Source organism: Dromiciops gliroides, chromosome 5 (assembly GCF_019393635.1).
Source record: "Dromiciops gliroides isolate mDroGli1 chromosome 5, mDroGli1.pri, whole genome shotgun sequence".
NCBI lineage: Eukaryota > Metazoa > Chordata > Mammalia > Microbiotheria > Microbiotheriidae > Dromiciops > Dromiciops gliroides.
In genome coordinates, this window is record NC_057865.1 from 281,177,381 (window position 1) to 281,199,950 (window position 22,570).

General features: G+C 44.7%; 1 protein-coding gene across 4 annotated transcripts in view; it reads left to right on the forward strand.

Moving 5' to 3' along the window:
* The window catches only part of TXNRD1 (thioredoxin reductase 1), a 67,346-nt gene that overhangs the window by 39,160 nt on the left and 5,616 nt on the right, over window positions 1-22,570 (forward strand). For all 4 annotated transcript variants that reach the window (XM_043967218.1, XM_043967220.1, XM_043967219.1 and 1 more), the window contains 8 exons: window positions 435-577; window positions 736-851; window positions 3,878-4,103; window positions 8,806-8,898; window positions 10,981-11,057; window positions 11,956-12,112; window positions 14,691-14,798; window positions 16,240-16,335. In XM_043967218.1, the coding sequence (XP_043823153.1) occupies window positions 435-577; window positions 736-851; window positions 3,878-4,103; window positions 8,806-8,898; window positions 10,981-11,057; window positions 11,956-12,112; window positions 14,691-14,798; window positions 16,240-16,335 (1,016 nt within the window). The remainder of the gene's footprint in view (window positions 1-434; window positions 578-735; window positions 852-3,877; window positions 4,104-8,805; window positions 8,899-10,980; window positions 11,058-11,955; window positions 12,113-14,690; window positions 14,799-16,239; window positions 16,336-22,570) is intronic.

The following is a 22,570-nucleotide window of genomic DNA, read 5'->3' on the forward strand; positions in this document are numbered from 1 at the left end:
AAGGTTAAGTGACTTGCCCAGGGTCACACAGCTAGTAAGTGTCAAGTGTCTGAGGCCACATTTGAACTCAGGTCCTCCTGAATCCAGGGACGGTGCTCTATCCACTGCGCCACCTAGCCGCCCCTACCCTGTTATTTTTAACTGGAAAGCCTCCAGTCTTTGTGGTTCTTAGGGGGCACAGTGGGTAGAAAGTGGGGCTTGGTGTCAAGAAGACTTGAGTTCTTAAACACGTGACCTCAGTTTCCTCATGTGAAATGGGGATAATAATAATAATAACACTTAGCTCTTAGGGTTTGTTGTGAGCATTAAATGAGATGTGAAGCACTTTTGCAAACTGTAAATGGTTATAGAAATGGTGGTGGTTGTTATTTGGGGTGAATCTAGGGTTGCTGGATTAAAAAGCCAAGTGTTGAATGCCTTTGTTTCATCCACAGTCAAACATAACTGGGAAAGGATGACAGAAGCCGTCCAGAGCTACATCGGCTCTCTGAACTGGGGTTACCGGGTATCCCTGCGGGAGAACAAGGTCACCTACGAGAACGCTTATGGAGAGTTTGTGGGCCCCCACAAGATTAAGGTAAGCAGCGGGTTGGCCGGCGTCTGTGGGAGGGATGCCTTGTGTGACTGTGGAATAAAAGTTAGGCGAGCTGACTTCTTGTGGATGGGGTGGCCTACGAGGTCCGTCTCTTGAGTTTTTGGCTAGAATCCACCTTTAAGTGGTCGATTTCTCCCCAGGCTACCAATAACAAGGGCAAAGAAAAGTTCTATACAGCGGAGAGGTTCCTCATCGCCACTGGTGAAAGGCCGCGCTACCTGGGCATCCCTGGAGACAAAGAATATTGCATCAGCAGGTAAGACGAGCCTGAAAAGCCGTGATTTCTTGGGTTTTCTTGGCTCCTCCCCCGGGTCCCGTCTTCCCCACTTTTGCTCACCCGTTTCCACCTTTTCAATTTAATTTTGACCAGACGTGTTTGGTGGTTCCACCACCCACTTACCTTGTAATTCTGCTCACCTTCTTTATCCTCCTGTTCAAGGGTGGCTGGTCATCATTGCAGGGACAGGATTGAGATATACAGGGTTGAACTGGTATTGGCACAGACGCCGTTGATACGGTGCTGTCTGGGCTGTAGCTTATAACTGTTAGCAGTTCGTAAGCTACTGAGTGTTTAATGGTGAGTCACACTAGCATCCTGGGGCCATGAAGAGTCTTTCTAAAGGCATCTGAGGTACATCCTTTAGATTTTCTGGTAAAAAGAAATAAACAAAAACATAAGTAAAGCATTATAATTGGGCAGCAGCTGTTTCCCATTTTGGACCTCTGTAACATAGATTTTAGTTATTATCTTTTTTTTTTTTTAAGTGAGTCAATTGGAGTTAAGTGACTTGCCCAGGGTCACACAGCTAGTGTCTGAGGCCAGATTTGAATTCAGGTATTCCTGACTCCAGGGCCTATCCACAGGTGCTCTATCCACTGCGCCACCTAGCTGCCCTATCTTTTGTTTTTATGTAGATTTTTCCTCCTTTCTCCCTTCCAGTCCAAGAGCCATCCTTTACAGCAAAATTTTTGCTGGATGTGGTGATGTTTGTCTGTGATGTCTGCTGTTTATAGTGATCAAATGAGGTAGTAATTGTAAAGCGCTTAGTGCAGTACATGGCACATAGGAAGCACTATGTAATTGTTAGGTATTTATAATTATTTTCATCATTGTTAGCCATTTATTATTATTATTTTATTGTTATTACTATTACTATTATTGTTGGGGAGACTGAGGCTGGCAAATCTCTTGAGCTAAGAAGTTCTGAGCTATGGCAGGACTAAAGCCTATTGTATTTCCCTATTAAGTCCAGCATCAATATTGTGGTCCCCCCAGAGTGGTGACAGAATGGCCCAAGTAGATAATGGAACAGGTCAAACTTTCTGTGCCAGTGAGTTTTGGGATCAGGCCCATGCATGGCTGCTGCATATCCAGCCCTGGGTGAGATAGGGAGACCCAGTCTTTAATAATAATAATAATGATATGACACTAGCTGTGTGACCCTGGGCAAGTCACTTAACCCCAATTGCCTCACCCCCCCAAAAATAATAATGATATTAAATTTACATTTTAAAATTTTATTTATTTATTTTAGTGAGGCAATTGGGGTTAAGTGACTTGCCGAGGGTCACACAGCTAGTAAGTAATAAGTGTCTGAGGCCGGATTTGAACTCAAGGCCTCCTGAATCCAGGGCCAATGTTCTTTCCACTGCGCCACCTAGCTGCCCCTAAATATTAATTTCTAAAAATTTTTAACAGAAATCCATTTCTTCCTCCTCTCCCTCAACTGGAAAAGAAAAAGAAAACCCCTGTAACAAATATGCACAGGCAAAACAAATTCCCTTATTGGCCATGTCCAAAAGTAGGTCTCATCCTTTGCTTTGAGTTATTTTCCCTCTGGCAGGAAGTGGATTCCATACTTCATCATGGATCCTCTGCCATAGGGATTGGGCATTGAATTGATTAGAGCTCTTCATCAAGTGTACCAGAATTCTCTCGAAAGAATAAGAGGACAAAATAAGCAAAACTGATCAATTCATTGGGGAAAAAAAATCAGGCTTTATATCTAATGGGAGCTCTATAGCAATTTATCCTTTTGTGGCCTTTGGGGGAGTCGGTAAAACTTAGAATCTAAGCCTCTTCTGCCTTATAAGAATGGAGAAATTCTCACAGAGGGAAGACTGGGGGTGGGTCCCAGGGTCAGCTGGGAAATTAACCACAATGTGTTGTTTCAAACACCCTAATGGAGGGTGAACTTACTGGCCATGAGGCCAGGACTGAATCTCTTAATTTTTTTGTAAAGACTTCCCTTCAAATTCTACTAGTTATGTGATAGTGGGAAATTAACCCATTATATGATATTGGGAAATTAGCCAGTTATGTGATATTGGGAAATTGACCAGTTATGTGATATTGGGAAATTAGCCAGTTATGTGATATTGGGAAATTAACCTCTCTGAACCAGAGTGTTTCCACATCTGTAAAATGATGGGGTTCAACTAAATGGTTCTGAAAACCCCTTCCAGTTCTAAACCTATGAATCTCTGATCAGTCAAGTCCTAAATGGGTTCAAAGGCTATTCTACTTGGCAAGCACTTTTCAAATGCTATATAACTGTTGTTTGGTATTATTGTTGTTGTTTGGTATGGGTTGCAAACTGCTTTGGTAGAACAAATTTCTATGCTGGGCATCCATTCACATGAATGAAATCAGAGACACTTGGCATAATAGAAAAGTAATATGGACTATTCAAAATACTTTTTGGGTTTTTTTTAGCATTTTTTTCTTTGGCTTTAGAATGTTTTCTAATTCTTTAAAAAATCCTATTTTGGGGTAGCTAGATGGCGCAGTGGATAGAGCACCGGCCCTGGAGTCAGGAGTACCTGAGTTCAAATCCGGCCTCAGACACTTAACACTTACTAGCTGTGTGACCCTGGGCAAGTCACTTAACCCCCATTGCCTCACTAAAAAAAAAAAAAGAAAGGAAAAAAAAAATCCTATTTTACCTTCATAGCTATATACTATAGCATACAGTATATCTTATAGTATATAGTTTATAGCTATAAACCATACATACATACGTACTCATGTAGTTTAAATTCCAGTTTTGTTTGTGTTCTGGTCACTCACCTCCTGTCTATGACGGGAGTCTTTGGGGGAGGAGGGGATGTACAAAAAACTAAGGATTTAACTTAATAAACCTGCCATGTGTAATTATCACGTGAATAATTAGTAACTAAGCATTTCTTGGTCCTAAAAACAGACTAATACGAAATAATTGCATTATTCAGTCTTCACTTGTTGGGACTCACTGTTTTTCTCCTTTGAAAACTCATTTCCAGTGATGACCTTTTCTCCTTGCCTTACTGCCCGGGAAAGACGCTGGTGGTTGGGGCTTCTTACGTAGCCCTAGAATGTGCTGGGTTTCTGGCTGGCATTGGTTTGGATGTCACCGTGATGGTTCGGTCCATTCTCCTGAGAGGGTTTGACCAAGACATGGCCAACAAAATTGGGGACCACATGGAGGAGCACGGCATCAAATTCATCAAGCACTTTGTGCCTGTTAAGGTAAGTGCCGGCTGTTTCCTTTACGTGCCTGGGTCTGTGCCTGGTGGTGGAGGCAGGATGGATGGATGGGAAGCTCTTAGGCTTCCTCGAGCTGAAAGCCCTGGGCTCTCTACCCGCCCCCCCCCCCCTGTTGTAGGCTGACTCCAGCTCCTGTCATGTGTGATTAACTCCCTGCTTTGCCAGCTCTCTGGCCTCTCTTACTTTTCTCGATGGGTAATACAGAGGAGAGGATGAGGATTTGGAAGGAAGGAAGGAGGGAGGAAAGAAAAAGAGGGAAGTAGGAAGGAAGGAGAAGAGTGAAGTGGGAGGGAGGAAGGAAAGGAAGAAGAGAAGAGGAAGGATGGATGGATGCGAAGGTGCTCTTATTCCCATTTACACTTACCCTCTTGTCTGTTTAATTTCCTCAACTGTTAAGTGACTTGCCCAGGGTCACACAGCCAGGAGGCTTGCATATGAACTTAGGATTTCCTGTCTCCAGACCCCAAGCTCTATCCACTATTTGAAGTCAGGGGATGTGGGTTGGAATCCGGGCTCTGATGCCCACAAACTGTGTGACCGTGACAAGTCACTTCACCACCCCTGGGCCTCAGGGTCTGCCTCTGCAGTCCCTTCTTTTTTATCATCCGTGAATCTCATCCCTTAACTAAGGCATGTGTGGGCTGGTAGATTGTTCTTTTGGAGGCTTCCCTCAGTACAATCTAATGAATTAGAGAGAATTAGCTGCTGTAAGCCAGCATCGACTTTTGTCATCACTCACAATTGGGGCTGACGGATTTTTACTCTTGCGGCCTTTTTAAAAATCTTTTTTCAATAACATCTAGAATGGTCATTTTCTGCCCGGGGCTTGTGAAAATCCCCACTGAGTGAGCTCGCGTCACTCCAGGGAAATGGAGCTGACTGGGTGAATTTTTCAAAATAGGATCTCCCAAGCAGGAGCAAGGCTCTGTTGCAGAAGGATCATGGGCTCATAGATTTAGAGCAAGGAGGAGCCTCAGTTTGCTCACCTGTAAATCGAGGGGGCTGTCCCTTCTAGCCCCAGATCTGTGACCCTGACCAAGTGCTTTCCACTTCTTGGAGCGCATCTAAATGTTTGCTCTTACTAAGCTCTAAAGCAGCTGAGCACAAGTCCCGGGAGGTTCGGCACCAACCTTCCCAGAGGCCGATGAATCCAGCCGTTTTCCGGGTGATGAAACTGAGGTCCGGGGAGGTCAAGTGTCTGGCCTGCTTTGCTCACATGGACAGGGTCAGAGGTTCACTGATGGAGAGTTAGATAGGACCTCAAGGGATGCTAGTCTCTCCCCCCTCATTTTGGGAAACGGAGGCCCAGAAATGTATATGACAGCCAGGCTCATAGGATTATAGGCTTAGAGCTTAAAGGGAAATCAGAGACTGTCTAGCCCAGCTTCCCTCATTTTATGGATGAAGAAGCCTTCAACCCTTGGGAAGGTAAGAGGCCCCCCCAAAAGCGACAGAGCTAGATTTGCACCCAGGCCCTGTGACTCCCAGCCAAACCCTTTGGTGAAGCAAGTCATTACCATCTTGCTCACCTTCTTGAGGGGCAGGGGAGAGGGAGGGAATACATTTGGAACTCAGAATTTTAAAAAAGAATTAAATTTTTTTTTACATGTAATTGGGAAATATCTAACAAAATAAAAATGTTTTTCAAAAACCAAAGAGTTTGCCACCTTGTGGGCTGGCAGGCATCAGTTTTCTTTCAGGACTGTGACCCTGAGCTCTGGCCGCCATCTTTTGTTTTGTTTTTGGTGAGGCAATTGGGGTTAAGTGACTTGCCCAGGGTCACACAGCTAGTAAGTGTCAAAGGTCTGAGTCCGGATTTGAACTCAGGTCCTCCTGAATCCAGGGCTGGTGCTCTATCCACTGTGCCACCTAGCTGCCCCGCCATCTTTGAATTGCAGAAATAGACTACAGTGTGAGGATGGGAGGCTATGGAGTCTAATGGAAAGGAAGATGGATTTAGAATCGGAGCATGCGGGTTCAAAACCTGGCTCTCCTATTAACCTGTGCAACCTTGGGCAAGTGGCAGAACCTCAGTTCACCCATCTGCAGAATGGGTATAATACTTGGACCATGTGCTTCACTGGGCTGGGGGGAGGATCCACTGAGATAAGGTCAGCAGAGCAGCTTTGCCTGCCCTAAAGTGCTGTGTATGAGGGAAGCACTGATGAGCGTCTGAGTCGCAGAAGGTCTCCAGTGGGCCTGTGACACACCAGTCTGCCAGGGGGGAATGAGAATGTTCTCTTCCTTCTGCGGTGTGCCTGTGACGGGCCACCAGGACACCCGCGTCTGGCTAGTCCAGACACCCTCTTGCTGGGTCGCCTCGAGGAGAGTCCCTTAGTGTCTCTGGACCTCTTTGGGTCCTATCTCTTGAGTCCGAAGGGACCACGGAAGCCATTGATTCCATCTCTCTTGTTTTACTGTTGAGTAAACCGAGGTCTTGGGGCACGTTAAAGGATTTGCTCAAAGTCACATGTCAGGCAAGATTTGAACCTGGCTCTCTTGATTCTAGAGTCAGTATTTTGTCCACTGTACCATTCTGTTCTCCATTGGATCCTTACGACCATGCTGTGAATTAGGGACTATAATTATCCCCATTTGAGGCTTGAGTAGTTAGGTGACTCACCTAGGGCCCTGCAGTTAATAAGGATGTGAGGTGACATTTGAAGGTCACATCTTGGTGACTTCCAGGCCAATCTTCTGTCTGCTTCATTACTCAGCTCCCTCGGGACTCAGGGTCACCCACAAGCTAGTGAAAGGACATCCAAATGGGATGTTAGTGTGATACGATGGGGAGGCAGCTAGGTGGCTGAGTGGATAAGTGGGAATCAGGAAGACCTGAGTTCAAATCTTGCCCCAGCAGTCACTAGCTGTGTGACCCTGGGCAACCTCTGTTTGCCCTGATCCACTGGAGAAGGGAATGGCAAAGCACTCCTGGACAGTATGGTCCGTAGAGTCACAAAGAGTCGGACACAACAGAGCAACAACAAAGTGATATGATGGAGAATTAAGCAGAATAAGGATCAAAGGGGTTTGAGATCATCCTAGGTATACCTGGATAGCAGTGTTCTTCTGTAGCATCATCCAAAGGCCTTTTCTTTGATTCAGTGGTGCCTCTGAACATTTCCCTTCTTCCTCTTCCTCCCCCTCCATGAAAAAACACAATAAAACTCAATCAGCCGAGTCTCAGAATTATATGATGTGTGCAGGAGAACGTAAGTATGTGAGATTTCAAGTGTCTCTTTTGATCAAGCTCTTGAGAGTTTGATTAAGGGAAGTGATGTGCGTGCGTGTGTGTGTGTGTGTGTGTGTGTGTGTGTGTGTGTGCGCGTGTGTGTGTGTGTATGTGTGTGTGTATGTGTGTGTGTGTGAGAGAGAGAGAGAGAGAGAGAGAGAGAGAGAGAGAGAGATGGGATAATCAGCTAAGATACAAAGGCTGGGCAGAATCTTGCCCTTGGTTACTTAATCAGGAATCCTGCATTTCAGTGTTGTCGTCACTTAATCAAAGAATGTGTTTGAGGCATGATGACTCTACTGGACAAGGGGGAAAAGTAATAGGAGAACATTGTCTTTGAGAAGCGGCTAACAGTGAAAGCCTGGAGATTTGTATTTTTGGAAGGGAAGCTAGTTATGGTGGGGGTCATGTCTTTGTTTTATATTTCTAAACCAGGGATTCTTAACCTCGAGTCCTTGGATAGATCTTAGGAGGTTGGAGAACTTGCACGGGGAATAAAAATTATATCTTGATTTTTGCTTCTAACTGAAATGATATTTCCATTATGAATTTTATTGATATCTTTTATTTTTATTTTTGCAGGGCAATGAGGGTTAAGTGACTTGTACAGGGTCACACTACTAGTAAATGTCAAGTGTCTGAGGTTGGTTTTGAACTCAGGTCCTCCTGAATCCAGGGCCAGTGCTTTATCTACTTTGCCACCTAGCTGCCCCCTCCATTATGAATTTAAAAAAAAAATTTATTCTGAGGATTTCAGGGACTCCAAGGACTGCCAAAGGAGTCAGGGACACAAAAATGGTTAAGAACTCATGTTCAGTTAGAACTTGTAGCACTGGCCCTGGAGTCACGAGGAATTCAGTTCAAATCCGGCCTCACATGCTTACTAGCCCTGTGACCCTGGGCAAGTCACTTAACCCTGATTACCTCCATAATAATAATAATAATAATAATAATAATAATAATAATAATAGCAGCCCATGATGGGGTGTTGTCACAGGGTGAATAGAATACCAGACTTGGAGTCAGAAATATCTGGGTTCAAATCCTGCCTTGGATACTAAGTAACTATGTGACCCTTGGCAAAATCAATTCACTTTTCTCATCCTCAGTTCCATTGTCTGTAAGATGGGGGTGCTGGACTCATGACCTATATGGTTCATTCTTGCTCCAGATCTCTGATTTGGTCACTTCTCGTGCCTCAGTTTCCACATCTGTGAAGTGGGAATTATAATGGCACATACCTAGCAGAGTTATTGTGGGGATCGGATTGCTTTGGAAACTGCATTATAGAAGTATCAGTTATTAATCCCTCTGAATCTGCTCTGTAACGTTGAAATAATGCTGAGCACACCTCACAAGGTAGGTGTGAAGGTGTAGCTAACAAGGCTTATTGATGGATCGCTTTGCACCATAAACCGACTGCCCTAATCATTGTTGTCATTATCGTTTTAGATCGAGCAGATTGAAGAAGGCATGCCCGGCAAAATCAGGGTGGTGGCTCAGTCCACCGATGGCGAGGAGACCGTTGAGGGCGAGTACAATACGGTGAGTCAGTGTCCAGAGTTGTCTTTGCAGAAATGAGCTATGTTCTTGTCTGATGTTTATGGGTTGCCCAAAATAGCCCCGGGAGTTTACAGAACATTTGTCTGGAGCCCTGATGGTGGCCTCTGAGAAGCTCCTATTCCAAGGCAGCCTAGCTCATGTATCACACCCTTTGGCTGTGCTAGAATCATTCCTCAGCTCTCCCAAACCTGTGCTCATCATCTATATCCTTTGGGGTTGGGGTCGGGTGGAGGGGCAAGGGTCTGGGATGTCATAGATGGAGTCAGAAAAAACTTACAGTATGACCTTGGGTAAGTCACTTAACCAACCACTCTTTGTGGTTGTAATTGAGAGCATCAAACTTGGTGCTTCTTAAAGGTCCCTTCCAGCTTGAAATCTGCCACCCCATAAAGTTTAGTCTTAAAGCAGGATCCATGAACTTTAAAAATGCATACATTGGGGGCAGCTAGGTGGCGCAGTGGATAGAGCACCGGCCCTGGAGTCAGGAGGACCTGAGTTCAAATCCGGCCTCAGACCTTTGACACAAGCTGTGTGACCCTGGGCAAGTTACTTAACCCCAATTGCCTCACCAAAAAAAGAAAAAAAATGCATACATTTTGGTAACTATTTCAATATAATTGTTTTTCTTTGCAATTTTGTGCATTTTGAAAAATGCATTTAAAAATATGATTCTGAGAAGGGGTTGATAGACCTCACCAAACTGCCAGGGAGGGGGAATATTGGATAGTCTAGGACCTCAAGCAGATTAAGAACCCCTGAACTAGAGAGTTGCCCAAGACACTGGGAGGTCTCACATCCTGTATGTGAAAGGGGCCGCCCCTCACCCCAGCTATTCCTGACGCCCCAACTCCATGCTCCCTCTTTGGTGTGGCTCATTGCTTTGTAACTCAGAAGTTTCTCTCCTCATCAGGGGATTGAGACTATGAGAATAGAAATAAAAACAGACCAGGGAATGGAGATTTCTGACCATTTCCTATATCAAACCTTGTAAACCGACGAATGGACCCAGTGATCTCTAGGCACCCCACTTCCAGGGGGCAGCCTCAGTTTCCTCATCTGTAAAATGGAGAGATAACAATACCAACCACCTCCATCACATGAGATAATAAGTGCACAATGCTTTGCCAGCATTACAGTAATATATAAATAAATGTGAGCCATTCTTTAGTCTACAAACCTCACTTTACAGAGGGAGAAAATTAAGGCTTTTTTTGGCAGTGTACTGTAATTTTAAAAGTAATTTAAAAGAGGGTCACTACTAGATAAAATTTTATAAAAGAGTGAAAATGGATTTCCCAGAACCTTCTGTCCTTCACTCCCGAACCCCCAAAATAAAGACTTAAATGGGTCAGTTGTGTGTTGACTTTTTTTTTTTTTTTTGGTAAGGCAATTGGAGTTAAATGACTTGCCCAGGGTCACACAGCTAGTAATGTCTGAGGTCAGATTTGAACTCAGGTCTTCCTGACTCCAGGGCTGGTGCTCTATCCCCTGTGCACCTTTCTGCCCCAATTCAGCTGCTACAAATAAAAGGTTAATTATGCCAAATTTAGAAGAGAATGTGCCAAGGGCTGTGACAGTTTAGACTGGACTCCTCAAGACTAGGTAGCTGGGATGGAAATCATCTTCCTGTGATAAGTAGAAGGGGAAGAATGTGTCTTAAGAGGCCATTCCAGCCTCTCCTTCTCTTCGCCCTGGCCTCCTTTGAGAAGCAGCTCATATGACACCTTCCCCCAACTACCGATTGCTCGTCCCCTCTGAGACTACCTTCCATCTACTCGGACTTACTGTGTGTCATTAAATCTCTGTCTACCTCAGTTTCCTCATCTGTGAAATGGGGACGACAGTCACACCTACCTCCCAAGGTAGGCGAGGGTGTGATGAGATAAAATTTTTAAAGCTCTATAAATGTTAGTTATTATGTGTCTTTGATGTTAACAGTTGTCCGTGTTATTCCCCCTTGAGACTATAAGCTCTCTGAGGGCAAGAGCCCATTTGTCTTTTTCATTGCATCCTTGGTGCTTAGCATACAGTCAGTGCTTAAGAAATGCTTGTTCCTTGTTTCAGGTGCTGCTGGCGATAGGACGGGATTCATGCACAAGAAAAATTGGATTAGAAACAGTCGGGGTGAAGATCAACGAAAAGTAAGAGAGAACTCCTTTTAGAGCCTCATCTAATTACTGCTTCTTCATATAGCACTGGCCCGTGATGTAATTCTTCACAGTTAGCTTTTGGCTTGGAGAGCTGCGGTGGCCCGCTTTTGGATGGTGCCCTGCGTTCAGGAATGGGAGAGGAGGAGGGAGGGGGAGTTATCCCCAAAATAAGATAAAAAGCCGCCCTCCTCTGTTCACTGATCAGGAAAGGAGATCAGTGCGGGTAGGGAAGGTTGGCTTCTGTTTGTTGAGTAATCTGGGCAACACTTTGATTGCACAACTGTTTCAAGTACTGTTTCTGGGGGATCTTTAATGTTCCTGAAATACTGACCCACCAAGGAACCTGGAGATTCTTGGGCCGGGTGTCTGGAGCTGGCGTGGGGATGGACATAGAACTGGTTTTTCTTAATACCCTGGGTTTGATGTTACTATTTTAATATTCCAGTAATAATAAGCGTGAAGAAAATAAGAAATTGTCCTGAAGAGTATAATGGATTATTTTTCCTCCCGTTAAGAGAAGGGGGCTTAGGGTATTTTTCTTCTTCCTCCCTCTCCTCCATCTGCCTTCCCCTTGGACCAGTCTCTGCTCCCTCTGGGCCTTGGATTCCTCCCTTGTGGGTTGTGCCAGATAGTCTCTGAGGTCCCTTTGGACTCTCTAGAGCTGTGATCCTACAATGAAGCAGCGTATCTTGTGTGTCCTTCAGCTGGGGTCGCAGGTTAAAGCTTCCCTCAGCGGGCAGCATTTTATTCTCTCAGTTTCTACTGGAGATTTTTTTTGTGATTTTATTGCTTGCTTTCTTCATTTTTATTTTCTTTTTTCTCTTCCTCTTCTTCCTTGGCTTTATCATCTCTTGCTGTTTTTTTCTTTTCTCTTTTTTTGAATTTATAGGACAGGGAAAATACCTGTCACTGATGAGGAACAGACTAATGTACCTTACATCTACGCCATTGGTGACGTCTTAGAAGGCAAGCTGGAACTGACACCCGTTGCCATCCAGGCTGGCAGACTGTTGGCTCGGCGACTTTACGGCGGTTCCAATGTAAAGGTAAGCCTTTGGCTGTCATCTGCTGGAATTCTATTTCCTGAAATCAGGCGGCCCTCCCATCTTGGAGGGGCAGCTTTCCAAATCTGCCTTTTCTTTTTCGGTCTTGGAGGGTCTAGCGGATGGACTGTATTAACTGCCTTCAGAGCTGGACAGAGTTACAGATGCTGTAAATTTGTGATTTTTATCTCCTGTGAAATGTGGGGGTTTTTTCCCTTCTCAAGATTGCAGGAACAATAAGATGAGCTCAATTCAGTTAACTAAGCCTTAGCACTACTTCATTCCACATAAATCTTCATAATAGCTGCATTACATCAGTTTCATTATCTCCAATTTACATGTAATTTTCTAAATCCTTTTACGGGGTCTAAATAGGCTATAAAAGGACTCAGTGATCTAGGAGGTGATGTTAATAATGCAGATAGCTTCTTGAAACTTTCCTTCACTCTTCTCTTCTGTTGAACTATATCGACAGTGTCTCCAGCGTAGGTTTTCCTATCTAAGTTGGTGGGCATTGGAAACCCAGAAGAGCAGTGCTAGCCAGTCTTTATAAATTGGTGTCCAAAGGCAGTTTTGGTTTGCAATCTGATCTATTAGAACCTCCCCAAGTTGAAATTCACATCAATGAGGGTTGTAGAATCGGAATAAACTTGTTTGAGATAATCAGATATTTTCATGCCATAACCACAGGGTATCAGGTTTCCTAGGAAGTCCTTGCTCTGAGTGATGATTTTGACTAAGCTGCAAAGCTTTTTTGGTTTTCATCATTTGTGTCTTTTGTCTAGTGCTGTATTTTTTTTTTTTAATGAATAGATAATGAGCAAGAAAGGGCATTTCTGGAGGGTGTGAGGACTCAAGATACAAGCATGCCTTAGCAAGACTGAGGAAAGTCTCACTCACTGCTGTAGGCTTGAGCTCTGTGAAGCAACATGGCATCATGGGAAGACAGTTGGACTTGGACTCAAAGGATCATAGTTCAACCTACCTCCTCCTTTTTTTTTGTAATAAGGGTTAAGTGACTTGCCCAGGGTCACACAGCTAGTAACTGTCAAGTGTCTGAGGCCGGATTTGAACTCAGGTCCTTCTGACTCCAGGGCTGGTGCTCTATCCACTGCGCCATCTAGCTGTTCCCTCTCCTTTTTTGGAAAGGGGACTAGAGAGATGGGGGTGATTTGTTCCAAGGTCACGCAGGTGGTGCATGGGAGAACCACAGTTTGAACTTGAGTCATCCAGTGTTCTTTCCACTGAACAGTGGACCTTGGTTCAGTTCCCATTACTTCTCTGACCCTGTTCTATCCAAGTCACCTATCTTGCCTAGGTCTTTGCTGTCTTTCATCTGTACAATTTAGGACCAGATGAACCCTAAATCCTTCCCAGTTATAAGTTCTGTGGAAGAGGACTTGGGTTCAAATCTTGCCCCTCTCACTTGTTCACTTTGGGCAAAGCACGTTAACCTCTGTGGGCCTCAGTTTACTCATCTGTAAAATGGCAGGGTTGGAGTTGATAGTCCTCTATAGCCCCTTTGAGCTTTATGATCTTAGAATTTAAATATTTGCACGTTCCCCCTTCCCTATTCCCTGAATTTTGAATTCCTCACAGTTTAGATCTCCATTCATTCTTTTCATCTCTTCCCCCCTTTGTCCATGGGTGAGACTACTCAGAGCTGTGCCAGGCCATCCACACTCTCCTGAAGTGCCCCATACCCGCTACTGTATGTTCCACACAATTGAAGCTGCCGAGATGGGCAATGATTTTATTTCCCCATCATGTTTATTCCCCTGATCTTGGATGGGAGCTTCCTCATGTCTTCCTTCTGCCCCCAAGCCCTTCCATTGGACTCTCCGGCAATCTCTTGGGTGTAGGCAGCCAAGATGAAGATGGCAAGTTTGTATCTGTGTTGTAGCTGGCAGCTTGGAATTGGTCCATCCTTCCTGGAGGCCCTTAATCCTTCAATTTGCCTCGGCAGGTGCTGGTGAAAACACTTTCACTTATGAGCTGGTGTAGACCAGGTCCCAGCCTGCCCTTTGTGTTGGAGGCACCTCCCTAAGTCAAGTGACTTGGGTTTGTGCCTTACCCTAAAGCGAGATCTCCGAGTTGGCCTAAGAGGCTTTATTTAATCTTGTTCCATTGTACCTGGGAGGTAGGGACGACCACTTTAGGGCTCCCATTTTAGAGATGAGGAAGTTGCTGCTCAGAAAGGTTTATCGACTTAAAGGACCATAGATAAATGTCGAATTTAATTTTTTTTTCAACAAACAAAAGTGAATTTTTCTCTCCTGTCCTTTGCCCTATTGAGAAGACAAAATAAAATAAAACCTTTGTGACAAATGTATAGTCAAGCTAATCCCGCCCCTCCCTATGGCTGTGGCAAAATGGGGGCCTCATTCAGCAACCTGAGTCCCCCTTCTCTGTCAGGAGGTGGGTAGCTTGCTTCATCTGGGAGGGAATAAAGGGAGGAAGACTCTTTCTGATCCCCAAAGTTTTGGGAAATGCTTCCTCTGAATTTATGTCCTTTCAACCTGACAAACCCCGAGTAATTTATGTGTTCGTTTTCTCTCTCTCTCTCTGTCTCTGCAAACAGTGTGACTACGACAATGTCCCCACCACTGTGTTCACCCCAATGGAATACGGGGCTTGTGGCCTCTCTGAAGAGAAAGCCATTGAGAAATTTGGAGAAGAAAACATAGAGGTAAGAGTCCTTCTTCCCACTCACCTCCCCCTCATTTTATTTTATTTTTTTGGTAGGGCAATTGGGGTTAAGTGACTTGCCTATGGTCACACAGCTAGTAAGTGTCAAGTGTCGGAGACTGGATTTGAACTCAGGTCCTCCTGACTCCAGGGCCGGCGCTTTATCCACTGCGCCACCTAGCTGCTGGGGAAAGAGCCCCTGCTCTAGATCTGGGTTTGAATTTCAGCTCTGCTTTCCATTAGTTGTATGAGCTTGGGTAAATCATTTCCCTTTCAGTGTCTCGGTTTTAAAAGTGGGGGTGGATCAGGGAGGGTTGAGAATCTGATGAGATGTTTGTGAGGTGCTTTGCAAACCATAAAGGGTTCTGTACCCCTTCCAGGGGTACATCGGTATTCCCAACTCACTTCCCCTTCCTCTTTATAATGATGCAGTTGGGTTAGATGGCCAGCAGGCTCGCTTCCAACTCTTAGCCCTCCTGCTGCGATTTCCCACGCTTGCTCCAGAGCTGCTTAAACCCCTCTAGGACCCTGGAGAGAGCTGACCCAACTCTCTGCCTCCCCCACCTCACAACATAGAGTCAGTGAGTCTTCAGCCTAAAATGCTGACACCAGCAGATGTTGCACTGTGAGCAGAGATGATTACCCTCCCACAAATCCTCTGAAGAAAATGGCAAGATTTAAATTGGGCCCACTGGCAACAATGTGACAGACCCGAACATGTGGGCAAAAGGTTAAATCATACATGGACTCTCTTTGACACAATTATTGATTCCCCACCGCCATATTTTTCTGCTACGGTAGCCCATTTGTGATGCATTTTGAAAACGACACTAGAATTTATAATTTGAGCCCAAGACTCAGTGATGTTAGCCAGATAATAGATCATCTTTGGGCATCCTCCGAAACATCAGGAAGACTATCTTTTTTTTTTTCTTCTCTTTATTTTTATTTCGTCTTATCATTTTGGCCTCTTTGCCTGTCATTATAGGCTAACGCTTGTGGTGAATTCCATAAACAAAGAAATGCCTTTTGGAGGCATCCAAACCACAGAGCCTGGTAATGCCTGGGACGGTCCCTGCCTATGCTTTCTCCCCTTGTCATTCCTGAGAGATGACAGGACGGGAGTGTATTTTTTGAAATGTGCAATGGAGATGATTCATCACATGATTTTCCCTTTCCTTTTTCTTGAAAGGCCTTGAGCCTCAGAGGTGGTAGAGTGTGAAGCTTGACCTTTAAAAAAAAATAAGGAATAAGTATTTAAAGGGATAAGTTGATACCTGCCAGACTCTGGCAGGTATCTGTGAGTTCAATGTCATTTGCCTTGTGGCTGGGTTTCACAATCAAGGCCAGCTGTGGCCAGCCCATATTGTGGGATGTCATATTTGCATTTGCATTCGTGATCAATTTTATGTGGGTTTTGGGGGGTTTTTTTTGCTTCTTAGGTCTACCATAGCTACTTTTGGCCACTGGAATGGACCATCCCATCAAGAGATAACAATAAATGCTATGCCAAAATCATCTGCCATGTCAAAGACAATGTAAGTACCGTCTTTGTTGTAATCAACTTGTCTGAAAATTCCATCCTTCCTTTCAATGGTGCTTTGATAGTTATTGTCAGGGCCCCTCACTTTGGTGCATAAAATATGATTACAGATTTGGGTATGCCCTGTCTCCCCAGTCTGTTTCACAGTCTGGAAGGGGAGGGGAGTGCTCAATAAAGAGTTCCTAAGCTCTCCACAAGATGGATCACATCTGGGGTATCGTTAAGTCCTGCATTTTTAGGAAAAAACCTCAATGAGGACATTGGTGTCTGGGTAGCATAAGTAATTCCAGCGCTCTCAGGTCAAGGAGGAAATACTGCAAGCTGCCAAAAAGAAAGAATTCAAGTACTGTGGAGCCCCACAAGATCTAGCAGCTTCCACATTAAAGGACCGGAGGGCAAAGGAAATGGGATTACAACCAAGAATCACCTACCCAGCAAAACTCAGCATAATCTTTCAGTGGAAAAAATAGCGTTGAAGTGGATAGAACACTATGCTTGGAGTCCAGAAGGCCTGAGTTGGAATCCCACCTAGATATTTACTATTTTGTGTGACCTTGGGAAAGTCACTGAACAGCCCTATCTATAAAATGGGGATAGTCATAATGCCTGCCTCACAAGGTGGTTGTGAGAATCTGGTGAGATGTTTGTGAGGTGCTTTGCAAACCATAAAGCATTATATAAGGGTTGGTTATCATTATCATTATTATTTATCTGTCTCACATCTAGAGGAGGGCAGCTGGGACGGAAGAGGAATGGAGACCAGGCCATTTATAGATCGAAGGAGCTAGGAGTAAATCTGGGGAAGGGAGGTGTGGGGTGGGGGAGCCCTAGATGAATGTAGGTATGTGAGGAACCGCCTTGTTCTGCTTGTGCCCATTGGGCACCGCTAGAAGCAGTGGGTGTGAATGAGAGGCAGACTGTGACTCAGGGTAAGAAGGAATTTCCTAACCATTGGAGCTACCCCAAAGGGGAATGTTTGTGGGTGGGAGTTCCAAGTAGCTCATTGGCTGCAATTCAGTAAGCATTTATTAAGCACTGTCTGTATGCCAGACACCATGCTAGGTTCTGGGGAGACAAAGACAAAAATGAAACAATCCTTGCTCTCAAGAAGTTAAAAGACTTTGTAGCCTTCGTTAGGCATTTTTTTCCTTTTATTTTTATTATTTTTGGTTTTTCTGGTGAGGCATTTGGGGTTAAGTGACTTGCCCAGGGTCACACAGCTAGTAAGTGTTAAGTGTCTGAGGCTGGATTTGAACTCAGGTCCTCCTGACTCCAGGGCCAGTGCTCGATCCACTGCACCAGCTAGCTGCCCCTTTTTCCTTCTTTTAGACCACATCTATGATTTTATTCATGTCGGGAATTCCCAGGGAGGAAACCCCCTCTGCCAATGCAAATCAGCACCTGCCCTGCATCTTCTAGTCATAGAGTGCTGCCTGGGATCATTAAAAGGTTAAGTAACTTAGCCAGGGTCACACATCCAGTGTGTGTTAGAGGTAGGGCTATAGCTCCCTGCAGTCCCCCTGACTCTGAGGCCAGCTCTCTGCCTGCCACTCCTCCCTGCCTAGACCCCTCCCCACCTAGACTCTTCCCCCCAGACTCCTCCCCACCTAGACCCCTCTCCACCTAGACTCCTCCCCCCAGACTCCTCCCCGCTTAGACTCTTCAGTCCGCTTAGACGTGCCATTTTGATTTTCAAGTAGGAACAGGCATGAAGAAAATGATGAGTTACCCTGGGGAGTGTGAGGTATTACATTCTTCCCAGCAAAATACACCAATGCCAGAAATCTCACCTTCCCTCTTGCTTCTCCTTTCTTCTCTCTTTTTTCTCTCATCTTTTTCTCTCTCCTCTCTCCCCTTTCTTTCTCTTTCCCCCTCTTTCTTTTTCCTCCTCTCTTTTTTCCTCTCCCCTCCCTGCTCTCCTTCCCCCCTCCTCTCCATCTCTCCTTTCTCTTCTCTCTCCTTTCCTCTTTCACTTTTCTCTCCATTTCTTTCTCCTCTTTTACCTTCTGCATCTCTCTTTCCTCTTTATGTCTCTTTCCATTCCTCTCCTTCTGTCTCATTTTGTGTATCGCCACTGCATCATTTTCATCTTTCTACCCTGAGGGCCTAGTACAGTGTTTAGCATACAGTAGATGCTTCATAAATGTATGTTCCATTAAGAGAGAATAGATCCCCCATCATGGGAGGTCCCCAGGCAGTGGATAGGACTGGGTCATCTCCAAGGATCCTTCCAGTTTTGAAATTCTGTGTCTTTGTATATGCCATATGTCCTAGCAGAGTTCAAGGCCTATGGCAGGCCATCAGTAAATGTGTGTTTGGTAAATTAGCCAAATTGTCTGGACCTGTGATTCCAGTTGTCTCCACCAATGTCAATGACCTTAATTCAGTCTGAGAGAGCTTCGGGAGAGGTGAAGGTGGAGAGGAATGGGGAACAGAGAGGTTAAGGGACAGGCCTCTTAAACTCAGGTCTCCCTGATTCCAAAATTGCCCTCCATCTATTATATAGCCACTGCCTCTTTTTCCAAACCAACACTTTTCTATTAGTATGGAAACAACAACAAAAATAAGCCTCTGCCTTAAGAAATAACCGAGAATAAGCATAAAAATGATATTTAACTAAAACATCGGTTATTTTTCCAAATGTCGATGTGGGAAAAAAGCCTTTCCTTCCTCTTCGGGATCTAACTTTGAATTTCCTCATCAGAATTCATCTCTTTAAAATCATTCCTTAGGGTCTTGATGCTAGTTTTTTTTTCTTTGTTCTCTTGAGCCTTTTAAAATTAGATGGGCTGGAGGAGGGCACGAAGAGAACAGTCATTTATTAAGCACCTACTATGTGCCGGCTATGATGCTAAGCACTTTACAAACTTAGCTTGTCACCTAAAGAAGCCAGAATATCTTTGACTTTGAGATGCAGATTGTTTTGAAGAACGTACATATTGTTCTTTCAGTACTGGAGGGAATGGGCTACATTGATTGGGCATCAAAGTCCCCTCTGCACCTAATTCAGGCTTAGGTTGACCCTCGGTTGTCTGACTCACAGACTGTCACTAGACAGCAAGTCTGTAACTTGGTGGGCTCTGGGACAGCTTGTATTCTGCTGGGAGAGCCTTCTGGGCCCCTGGATCATCTTCATACCAAGAGGGAATAGGGTAGATCTTCAACAGAAGAAAGACATGATCTATCATCAGTAAATAAATTTAGCTATTTCCATAGTAAGGATGAGTCTGGCCCTGGGAGGTGGACGAATGACCTGGCTTCAAACCCCACTTTTTATATTTTCCACCTGTGTGACCTTGGCTGCTTAAAATTCTTTACAACTCCCAAGTACTTGCTAAATCATAGAAGGATTGAATCGGTAGAGGAAGTTTCATTTGTTTGGAGTTCCCCATGCTTGACAAATCCCAGATTCCAGTCTGCTTTGGGAAAGAGAAAGACAGAAGGAGAGTGCCTTGGCTTTCAGAACATCCTAGAATCTTAGTATTGGGACCGGGATCATAGACTTTAAAGCTGAAAGGGACCCTAGAGATAATCCAGTCCGTTTCATACTCCTCATCCCTCATTTTACAGATGAGGAAACTGAGGCTGGAGTGGAGTGACTTCCCAACAGTCTTTGTTGTTAGGTCATTTTTCAGTCATGTCCGACTCTCCATGACCCCCTTTGGGGTTTTCTTGGCAGAGACACTGGAGTTGTTTGCCATTTCCTTCTCCAGCTCATTTTACAGCTGAGGATACTGAGGCAAATAGGGTGAAGTGACTTTCCCAGGGTCACGCAGCTAGTAATTGTCTGAGACCAAATTTGAATTCAGGAAAATGAGTCTTCCTGACTCTGCACTATGGTGCCACCTGGCTGCCCCCACCGTCACACAGGTAGTGAGTAGCAAGGCTTGGATTTGAACCCAGGCCCTCTCTGACTTCCAAACTCTCTTTTCCCACTGCACCAGGACACTATCTTCTAATCGAACCCCAAAACTGAATCGTGAAGGAGAGTTGCCCTTTATTACTTGAAAACCATGGCTTAGTGACGACTTGTACGGAATGGCTAGTTGCAACATATGAGCTGCCTCATCCAATTCACACGTGGTGCTCAGAATCCCCTTAGAAGGAAGGTTACTTAATGCAGATATTTATCAGAGTCTTTTAAAAATTATTAATCTACTTTAATTCACCTTCATTTCCCAACTTTTTAATATCAGTGCCTTCCCCTCTTGAATTATTTCCTATTTATCCCTTGCTTTGTACCCATTTGTTTGCATATTGTTTCCCCCTTTAGGTTGTAAGCTCTTTGAGGCCAGGGACTGTCTTTTGTCTCTTTTTTATCCCCAGCACTTAGCACAGTGCCTGACACATAGTAGGCACTCAATTAATGCTTATCAGTTGACTGATTCTCTTTAATTTTACGTAAGCCACTTGCTGCTCATTCTCTATATCCTTGTCAGACAGGTTTGCATTTATTTTTTTTTTTTTCTGAAAAGTTCACTTTTAGTTATGGGCTCTGCTGGCAGTGAGGAATAGCTCAAATGGGTCAGAAAAATGGATGGCCCCTAAAGCCTTTTGATTTTTTTCTTTGAAAGGGACGCATTGTTCCCCTTTGTAGCAGATTTATCTTCCTGCCACTTTGGTTTAGTCTGATGAATGCGCTCCAAAATCCCTTCCAGTCTCGGATTCACTGTGTGAATCTGGTGGTAAAATGAGCCGGACTTCCTCTGTTCCTCCCCCCCCGCCGAACCTCTGCAAATGGTAGTCATAATGGAAGTCCTCCACTTTTCTTGTACATGTGTGTGTGTGTGTGTGGCAATTCAGGTTAAGTGACTTGCCCAGAGTCACACAGCTAGTGAGTGTTAAGTGTCTGAGGCCGGATTTGAACTCAGGTCCTCCTGAATCCAGGGCTAGTGCTCTATCCACTGCACCACCTAGCTGCCCCAGTCCACCACTTTTCTAACCTGGAAATCTGTGTGTGATCGTCAGTATATGATCCAAGGCAAGTCACTCAAAAGCTTCAGGCCTTGTTCTCCTCATCTTGACTTTTAACACAAAATTAAAAAGAGAGGCTTGGATAAAGCACCAGCCCTGGATTCAGGAGGACCTGAGTTCAAATTCAGCCTCAGACACTTGACACTCACTAGCTGTGTGACCCTGGGCAAGTCATTTAACCCTCATTGCCCCACAAAAACAAACAAACAAACAAAAGACAGGCAGTGTGATATAATGGCTAGAGAGCCATCCTTGGAATCAGAAAGCCCCAGGTTCAAGTGCTTCCTCTAATGTATACTGATAGTATGACCTTGGACAGATCACTTAAGTGCTTCATTCTCTAGACCACCCTCTTTGAGGTTGTGCTGGTGATCCCCATTGGTGGAGAGAATTTCCACAGCAGGAATTCTCCCACCCACAGCCATAAAACCATAGGTCTGCACTTGAGTTAAACGGCTTAGTTGGAATTGAGTGGATGGATTCTCCTCGGGGAATTTGGAGGAGAATGTGGATAAGAATCCGTAGAAGTCAAAGGAGCTAGGTTCAAATCCTGACTCGGCATCATTTGGTATCTCTGGGCCTTGGGTTCTTCATCTAGAAAATGAAGAGCGCCCTTCTATTAAGGGAGTATCTGGGGGCAGCTAGATGGCTCAGTGGATAGAGCACTGGCCCTGGAGTCAGGAGGACCTGAGTTCAAATCCGGCCTCAGACACTTAACACTTGCTAGCTGTGTGACCCTGGGCAAGTCACTTGGCCCCAATTGCCTCACTAAAAAAAAAAAAAAAGGTAGCATCTGCAGCACAGCCTTACAGGGACGAAGGAGAGAAATGTGCTTTGTTTATAGTAAATCACTGTATAAGTGAGTTGTTGCTATTTTAGTACAGAAACAAGCTTGTTAGTATATGGGCAACTGAGCCAACCGGGTGCAAAACAAGCAGTGCTGGGCTTGGACCGAAGACCGGGGCTCAAAGCTCGCTCTGCTCCATCCCTCCCTCCCTTCTTTCCTTCCTTCCTTCCTTCCTTCCTAGGAGTGGGTCATTTTCTTTTCTGCTTAGCTAATGGGGTAGAAGTATCTATATACGGAGTCGATGGTGGTATTTGTAGGTGTAGAATTAGGGCATTTATGTGGGAATGTGCACTTACTAGCTTGGGGACCTTTAGCAAGGTATTCCACCTGCCTAGACCTGTGTTCTCACCTGTAGAATGAAGGTGTTGGACTTGGCTTTTTTTTTTTAAGTGAGGCAATTGGGGTTAAG